Genomic DNA, 9,550 nt, shown 5'->3' on the forward strand with positions numbered 1-9,550 from the left:
GGTCACTGCCTGGACGGCTCATTTTAGAACAAGAAGTTGTTTTGAATTTCTTGAAATTACATCCACGGGTAAAAACAGTAACGACAAATTCATGAGGAACTTACAATGAAAATGACTTCAGAGTTCACATGATATGACCACATTACGTGTCTTGGTTGATGTTTGTATCAACATTAGAATAAAATGCTGAGAAAATAATATAAAGGAAAGAAAAAGGATATTTTCCAGTCCTATTTTGTTGATTGGATCATTTGGATTGTTTTATTTGAAGCACAGGTTTTAAGACCTGACTGATCAGTGATCATAACCAGCTTCGTTACTGTCTGATTCATAAATGAAATAGGCCTACTTGATAAATGAAAGTCAGATTCGAGGTGTGACCATGAAACTGCATGACTAAGATGCTTTTTGTTGTTGTGCAGCGCTCCATAGGTAGCACATATCTTTAAAACTGCTCACTCTTTCTGTATTCTTTATCACACAAACAGCACCCAGCAGAAGAGATGGAGGCAGCTGTTGGAGCGGGTGGAGTGTGCAAACGTCTCAGTCCCCAGATGAATCACAACCTCTTTCTCACTCCACTTTCTATCCAGTCATTCTCTCTCATCCGGCATTTGTCTGTGTGTCTGATCCCCCTTCCCCCTCCCGCTGATTCCAGTCTATTTATATGAACTATTTTCAAGAGACACTTTTCCCCAATTTCCTCCTTGCGTCTGTTTTCTCCTCAGCTCCAGACTGGTGAGGAATTACTTTGTCAATCCCTGTGAAGCAAAGCTTTCCCAGCAGGCTTTGCGCTAAGGCCGATAGATTTTGGAAAGTTTTGGAAGGGAGAGTGAGTGCTGCGTGTTCCACCCAGTCATTTCCAAATTAATCATTCACATCAATGGGATTCGTCCAGTGGCTTTTGTTTGCTGAGCATCAAAGCCTGGTCACGTTCGTCTATTGCTAAAAATATGTTGACAAACCGGCAGGACAGAAAGTGAATAAACTGTCATGTTTTAAAAGGACAGATTATTATCCACAATTCAAAGCCAGTTCAATCTCTTTTTCCTGAATAAAAAGACATGCGTCTGGTGAGTATTATGATTGTAGTCACGTGCGTTTGTACTGTCCTTGAAATCCTCTCTCCATCTCATTTACATGAATAAACATGTAACATCTTAAATTAAAACATATTCCATTCAGATTAATGAGCCTCTCGATTAGCTAATACCAAGTACAGAAGCCAGCAAACAACTAATGCATGTTTATTTAAATCCCAAGGGTTAATTAAAGATAAAACGATGTGTCCATGTGCTGTCAAGTTGAATAAGAGCACGATAGGCCTTCATTTATGAGTGTTTCTTCAACTAATGCATGGGCTTTTCTTACCCCGTGGGATTTTAGACAATATAAAACACATTTTAATTCGAGAAGAAACTGAAGTATAGCAACAGATATTTTCTTCTGCATTGTTAGGCACATCCAAGTGAAACGTATTCAAGAAAATAAAAAAGGAAGGACTTGCTTCCATCAATCGGTTGACGATTGAATGAGGCGGATCTGAAAGTGAACTTGCTGTCGGTTGTGAGAAAGGACAGGGTTTAAGTCAACGCATTCTCACCCCAAGGCATCACCTTTGACCATGCTTCAATATTTGACGTTTTAGGCGCCCTTTAGCGTCACTTACATGACGCGATCCTACGGCGTCACCTGACTGACGCTAAAGGAAAGCGTCAGTTAGAGGACGCGGTTAGGTTTAGGTGTGGGGTGGGGGTAGGGTACACGCAATCCTAAAGGCCAATTTATACTTCTGCGTAGGGTGCGCGCAGTAGGTACGGCGTAGCATACGCACAGACGCGTCCCATACCGCGTACCCTTCCGCGTTGCCTGACGCGCACCTCTTCAAAAATGTAACTACGCGTCGCGACGACGCGGACCGCAAGATCGGTGATTGGTCGGCTTGGTAGCGTCGTATTTCCTCATACGCATTTCCGCACGTACCTTCCCAGACAGCAAACTGACATTGAATCAACGTGGAAACGACGTCTCTCATGACATTGAAACAACGTTGATTTTGCTCATCGAATTAACGTTGAACCAACGTCAGACGCGGCATTCTTCAAAGCTAAATGAAAATCGAAAATTGGTTTGCTTTCATAACGTTGAAACAACGCGTTGATTTCAAGTTGATTTTCCGTTAGTTTTGAAAGAATGACGCGTCTGACGTTGGTTCAACGTTAATTCGATGAGCAAAACAATGTCAGATCAACGTTGTTTCGATGTCATGTTTCCACGTTGATTCAATGTCAGTTTGCTATCTGGGTTCTCACGCATTTCCACACGTACCATCTCCTCCGACGTCTTCTCTCATTTCTGCCTTTCAGTTTTAGTAATTTCACTAAAATGAACTGTTTTTTCACCCCAATAAGCTCCAACTCCAACATGATCCACTCTCTTTCAGTCGCTATTGCTTGTAGTAACCTAGCCGCGAGGAATCTAAACACAGTGGAACATTAAAACCCTACGCCGCCTCCAAGCGTTTCGGAGCAGTACTGCAGAGCAACCAATACCTGAATGCAGAAGTATAAATGCTCACAACGGCGTCGCCTACATGCGAAGCCAACGCCGTACACTACGGCGTACCCTCGACGCAGAAGTATAAATTGGCCTTAAGGCGTCATCTAACTGACGCTAAAGGGCGCCTAAAGCGTCAGATATTGAAGCATGTCCAAATGCTTCCCAAGGCGTCAGTTAAGTGACGCCTTGGGGGTGAGAATGGGCTGTTTAAGTGGTCTAAATGAGTGGAGAAGCCTGCATACATCACAGAAGATCAAAAAAAAGATCAAAATGAAAGGTCCTAAAAACTATTTAAAAATGTGTTATTTGAAATGAATTAAAAGTTAACTGAAATCGAAACAAAATTAATATGAATCCATATTATACATATCAATATAAAAACTTATATGCTCAATAATTGCACTTTTTTTTATAACTTATACAATATTCAACTACAAGTTAAGTCATTTTATGCAATTTAAGACTTAAACATCCAAGTTGATTGTACTCTTACGTCATCAGCGTCACTGAACACGGATTGACAACAGAACCGGAAGACAATGCTGAATAAATTAGTATTTTTAGTTATTTTTGGACCAAAATGTATTTTCGATGCTTCAAAAAATTCTAACTAGCCCACTGGTGTCACGTGGACTACTTTGATGATGTCTGTATTTCCTTTCTGGACAAGTACAGTATTCAATAAATATACATACATTCAATAAAAGGACAGAAAACTCGGACTAAATCTAAAATATCTTAAATTGTGTTCTGAAGACGAGCAAGGTCTTTTACGGACTTGGATGACATTAAAGACATAATGACTTGGTCATTAATGACATAATTTTTGGGTGAATAATCTAAAATTTAAGTGCATCAAATCCACCTAAGTGTAATAAATGAGCATCTAAGTTTCCACTGGCATTGCATTGTGCCATGCAGACTGGCGGTTCCCAACTGAAAACACTGCGACCCCCTGGAGGCCACAGATCTGATGTGTCTGGAAAGCACTATTGAATTTCACACACCATGTAAACCAGCCATAGTGTTTATTAACACAGATCCCACTAAACACAATGACCTTAAACACATCTCACTGTGCTCCAATGCCGCACGGCAGCATTACATAATTCCATTAAATCCACAGCCATTGGAGGTCTCATCGACTCTCTCTGGACTCTCTTCCTCTCTGTCCACCATCAAACCTGATGGTCAGTGCTCTTTTCTCAGTCTATTAGGTCTGTCCCTATATGTGTCATTGATATTCACTCTCTCTTGATAACAGATATAGGGCACATAGTGTCATCCATAGGACAAAGTTAAAAGTCTTACATAAGAAGGCATGGGGTGTTTTATCAATAACAAGCTGGCAAGGGAGGTCATGTGTGGATAATACATGAGGGAACAACAGAACAGACTAACAGTACGGGCACAAATATTATGGTGGAAAAGTCAAATGAGCATAAAAGATATTTCAACAGATAACTAATATAAAAGCTTGGCGTGATAATGCGCATTCCTCTGGTGTTCTGCTTTGACCTAAAAAAGAGAAACCTACAAAGATGAATGATGTAATGACAACAAAACATTAGCGTGATAACGGTGAACATCAAGAAAAAAGGACTCATCAGCACGTGTATGAAGGACAATCAAAGTCTTCCTCTTTGTCTTTTAAGGGCAAACAGAGACGCAAAGGGACTGAAGTTAACAGTATTGAATATATTAGTCAAAGATTAAAAAATGCTGCTTAAATAAAGATTTTCTCTTGTTAAAATCTACAAAAACATGTCAAATTAGTTGAAGTTGATCGAAAATTTACGAGTTCAAAGAGATGACACTGAAGACAATTAACAACTCTTACCCTAATTTATGTTCTGTGATATCTTTATAAATCTGTTTTAATTCCGATCTCAAATGTTGCAAGTGTTCAAAAAACATGTAAGATCTATTGCCATCTACTGGTACACATTTCTAATGGCAATAAAGGCCACAGACAATGAGTGAAACCTATTTCTTTATTTTTTAATAGTTTCCTGAACTGTCACTGACAATTTCTTACAATGAAACCGACAAAAAATATAAAGTATTTGCTTTTACACCAAGTTGAAATAACTATCTAGATACAATGCGAGTATTTCAAAGGCTATTTTGACAAATATAAAGAACATTATAGCCTCTGCAATATTTATAATATTGCACATTAAATAAAATATATTTTATATTTATATATTTTGATATTCTGAAACACAAATATGATCACATTCCATTTGATTCAATTGCGGACCTCAAATTTTTTATTGAGGTAAAATGCATTTTTTCAGTAACACTTTAAATAGTAAATACCTTTACTAAATAAATTATACAAGGGGCAAAAAAAAAAAAAAAAAAAAAAACAGAACTACCTCTTCTAACATTTGTTTACTTTGATACTTCTCTACCTAGATTCTCTTTTGTTATGTCTGAGCACAAAAGTTTATTTTGTATTCATTACAACTGTCAGTCATGTAGATATACTTAACACAGCCTCATGGTGTTCAAGTGGGGCTTTTTAAGCAATTTCAGATAGTGTGTTTTGGTTTTTACGAAAACATTCTCTGCCCCCTGACTCTGCCTATCATGCACCAATTTATTCACCAATATTTTGCCAAGACATGACTTTGCATGATGTATTGCTGATTAGGCTTGCGTGTAGCGGATAATCTCACTCAAGTCATAGCCGGTCACTGCAAATGCGTAGCCGTCCCCATCACAGAACTTGGCTCCACAGATCTGCGTGTCAGTCACACACTCATTGTACATGTGCTCGATCTAGAAAGGGCAGAGAAATGCTGAGTCCGTCTGAAATCAGCTGAACACACATAAAGTGCTTTGCAACACTGAATACTCCAGAACAAAATATCAAGTCAAATGTTTTTGGACTAATGCAGCTCTAGTACTGTTCAAAAGCTTGGGGTTAGTTAAGAGTTTGCTCTTATGCTCACCAAGGCTGCATGTATTTAATCACATATACAGTAACAAACAGTAATATTGTGAAGTTTAATTACAATCTAAAATAACTGTGTTCTGAAAACATTTTAAAATGTAATTCATTCCTGTGATGGCAAAGCTGATGTCATTACTCCAGTCTACAGTGTCACGTGATTCTTCAGAAATCATTCTAATAGGCTGATTTGCTGCTCAAAAACGTATTATTATTATACATTTTGAAAACAGTTGTGCTGCTTAATATTTTTGTGGGAACCGTTATTCTTTTCAAGATTCTTCGAAGAATAGAAAGATCAAAAGAACAGCATTTATTTAAAATAGATATAATATTAACATTATCCATGTATTTACTGTAACTTTTGATCAATTTAATGCATCTTGCTGAAAAACAAAAACTGACCCCAAAATTTGAAATGCCATGTATGTCTGTGACGGGTTTTACCTCTACACTGTTAGTCTCTGGGGTCAAGCTCAGATGCCACACTCTAACCCAAGAGTCTTCTGCTGCAGAGAGCAGCTTTTTCATCAAACAAAGGAAAAAAAAATAACAGTATATGAGAGTTTAGCATTTTAAGAATACACCTAAATATGAAAAACTTAATTTAATTAAGGCTATTTGTGCTCAAAATGTATTTAAATAATACGATTACTAGACTCAAAGTGCACATATGTACTGATCCATATATTACTTGTAAGACACAGACTGTACTGAATACATCTTTTCTCACCAGGCCAGTAAATGGGGCAATGTCCAGTGTGTAGATCCAGCGTGCATGAGCATTGACCTCTGCATGCAGTATACCCGTGACCGCCTCATACAGACGGATCTGTCCTGTCCCATAGCCTGCAATGACTGTGCCCTTCCACAGTTTTACTGAAGAACAACTTGTGCTGAGAGAAGAGGATACACATTTCAATCATATATGCACTATAACGATGTATCGGTATACTTCATGAAACACAGGCAGAATACTTTTGTGTAAACCGTTTGTAAAGTTGTTCTGATGTAAATTTTCGGATTCATGAAGTGGTGCTTTTATGGTTTTTTTAGGCAAACTGAAACTGCATTTACCATAACAATATATAATCACAAAGTTAATTAATTATCCAATTAGCTAATGGTAAAAATTAATTTCACTGATAAACAAAAATGATAGACAACAGACAGTTTTAATTGTCAACATGACATCATGACTTTTGCGTAAACATACACGCCACTTTCAAGTCAAGTGGCGTATTATCTATACGCATTTTGAGCTATCCGCGTGTAATTCTACGCCGTTAAATGTCCTAGTGATTCCGCGTGTATGTACACGCCGTTAAATGTCCGAGCAAAACGAAGCAAAATGTAGATCTACATCTGGGGAGTGATATTTTTTCCCCAGGATGGTAGTGGAAGACTCATAAATGGTATTAACCCCAGCAACGGGTAGGTTTAGGGATGGGGTTGGGGTAGGTCATATATTTATATATAAAGTAATGTAACGTTAAGTCAACAGCGTTCATAAACACGCTGAAAAGCGATTCTGCGTGTTGATAGCACGCCAAAAATGGAAATACGAATTGCCGTGTCATACATACGCCATTTCATGAGATCAGTCTGTAATTATAGTTATAGAACATGATTATTCAGAGCACCAGCATTTGTCAGCAAGCTTAACACATTAATTAAATATTTTTTGTTAAAAATATGGCCAATTATTATTTTGCATCTATGCAATATACTGGTGCCAAACCTAAGAAGGGAGTCCAAAACATCCCACAGGATTCTTGTACACATAATTCACATATTGTTGTAACTCATGGGTGGGAAGTATGCCAATTAAAAATCAGCGTGCATGCCAATCAAGAGGAGAGTTTGGGGGAACGACCACTTTATGTTCAAATTATATAGAATATGAAACCCATTGTCATGAATGAAACCCATTGTCTCTTGTGTAGTGAGTGTTACTTCCTAACATACTCAAAACCAGGGATCTTGTTGAGAAGTTGAAAATCCTCTCCTGATTTCCACACACAGAGGAGGCCAGAGTCATCAGCGCTTACTAAATCAGCAATGCACTCCTGAAAAGAGAGGTCAATTCAATATTAAAACATTTGAGCCACCAATAATTTAAATCAACTGAACCAAACATGACAAATAAAACTCATAAAAAATGAGTTAATACCAGACTTCCTGAGCACTCGGATGCCATGTCTGTAATGGCCTCTTTGTGTTCCTCCAAAACCTCAGACAGGGTGATGTTACTGCCTTTACTGGGAACGTCGAACACCAGCACTGAGCCAGATGAGACCCCTGAAAAAAGTGTGAAGAATGGAAAGGGGCACTTTTACACACTAAGGAAATAAATAAATGGCTTCCTTAGAACAGACAGATATTTACTATCCACTGTTGATAGATGAAGCCACTTACCTACACAAATGAATTTTTCCCGCACTGCTGCAATCCCTCGGGCAAACACTGCCTTAGCTGGGAAATTCCGACACATAATGTCAGTTTTATGAGGTATATGCAGTTAATCACAACCAATTTCACACAGATCTTTCTTCAAATTAGCTGAAAAATGAATAAACACATTTATGTTATTTATGTTAAACGAGGTGTGCACTGACCTGTGGGGGTCTCTGGTGTGTCCAGGGCATGCCAATAGACCATTATCGATCCATCTGATTCATACATCTGATGAAGAAACATGGGCCTAGTTTAAGTCATGTTTCTCGTGCATATAAAGAGCATGTCATAACACTTGACCCACCTGAATTCCTTTCTGAGAAGTGAGAACTAGAAGATCTCTCGCGGGCAGGGCACACCAGGCTGCCTGTCAGACAAAGATCAGTTCAATATGATCTAGTGTTAAATATTAAAACAATGAAAAGTACTATCAGCCTACCAATTTAGCGTTAAATTGTGACAGCATTAAAACAATGTAAGCAAAACTGCACTAAAATAAGATAATCAACAGTTTTTAGTAGAGCTCAAATCCTCTTACCTGCATGATGAGTGAGGAGCTAGTGGTCATATTGCCCTCTTTAGATTGCAGCTGTCGGTGGGAATAGTTCAGGCCGTCCCAGGACGCACTGACCATGTTTACCACGTTGGCGTGGACCACGGTGAAATAGGTGAGGCAGCGCGGCGCGATGCGCAGGACGCTCAGGTTGTTATAGAGCGCAGACGCGCTGCTCTTTATCGGAATGCTTTTCTCTTTGTGGTACATTTTCGCCATGTTTGAAGAGTAGGGATGTTGTAGGGATGTTGATTTGGAAATCAGTTCAAAACAAAATGGGCAATTGTAAATCCTGAGAGATTCTTGAGACTAGTAACGTTAGAGAATTAGGACGGTGCTGTTCAAACCAACACTAAGGTTAAATCGGATTTTAGCGCAATGTCCAGCCTGGTTCAAGTTGAAGTATGCTTCTTTTCCAGTTACAAAACACTGACATTAATTAATCCCAGACATTATTATTTACCATGTATTTGCGCGTGGTACACAAATAAATTTAACGTCAATTCAAGCCAAGCCTGAATGAAGGAAAATGGGTTCTCCTGTTAATCCTCTTCGTTTCAGTGCCACTAGTTAATAAAACGGCGCCTAATATGGAAATAACATACGCAGTTTCGCATGTTATTGGACAAGTCAACGTCGGAAAAGAAGTATAATGGATATTTTATTGTCTAATTATATTCAAGCAAGGTCTCACCACCATCTCGCGTCTCTTGCAGCCATAGTGACGGCGCAGACATGTGTACCTGTGTGTAGAACGTCACAATTATCTGCGCTACACGGAGTGACGCACGCTTCTTAACGTCTTAAAGACATAGGCTGTGTCCGAAACCGCTCACTCGTTCACTCATTCACTAATTCACTAATAGTGTATATCTATCTTAGATCTATCATAGATATCTATCTATCTATCTATCTATCTATCTATCTATCTATCTATCTATCTATCTATCTATCTATCTATCTATCTATCTATCTATCTATCTATCTATCTATCTATCTATCTATCTATCTATCTATCTATC

The 9,550-nt window shown here is 38.5% G+C and overlaps 1 protein-coding gene across 1 annotated transcript; it reads right to left on the reverse strand.

Moving 5' to 3' along the window:
• Window positions 1–4,539: 4,539 nt before the first annotated feature.
• wdr54 (WD repeat domain 54) lies at window positions 4,540–9,278 on the reverse strand. The gene is made up of 9 exons (XM_039649952.2): window positions 8,514–9,278; window positions 8,280–8,342; window positions 8,137–8,203; window positions 7,937–7,993; window positions 7,692–7,819; window positions 7,487–7,587; window positions 6,252–6,414; window positions 5,966–6,040; window positions 4,540–5,346 (listed from the first exon to the last, which is right to left on the reverse strand). The coding sequence occupies exons 1-9, from the start codon at window positions 8,745–8,747 to the stop codon at window positions 5,215–5,217; spliced, it is 1,020 nt and encodes a 339-aa protein (XP_039505886.1). The 5' UTR covers window positions 8,748–9,278; the 3' UTR covers window positions 4,540–5,214.
• Between the last annotated feature and the right edge of the window lie 272 nt (window positions 9,279–9,550).

Source organism: Pimephales promelas, chromosome 4, assembly GCF_988280905.1.
Source record: "Pimephales promelas chromosome 4, fPimPro1.hap1.1, whole genome shotgun sequence".
NCBI lineage: Eukaryota > Metazoa > Chordata > Actinopteri > Cypriniformes > Leuciscidae > Pimephales > Pimephales promelas.

Bases quoted from the DNA above. Each gene is read 5' to 3' on its own strand.
- wdr54 (XM_039649952.2), bottom strand. From the start codon at position 8,747: ATGGCGAAAATGTACCACAAAGAGAAAAGCATTCCGATAAAGAGCAGC. The intron at 8,343-8,513 runs GTAAGAGGATTT...TTTGTCTGACAG, and splicing joins GCTCCTCACTCATCATGCAG to GCAGCCTGGTGTGCCCTGCC. The intron at 8,204-8,279 runs GTGGGTCAAGTG...TTTCTTCATCAG, and splicing joins CTTCTCAGAAAGGAATTCAG to ATGTATGAATCAGATGGATC.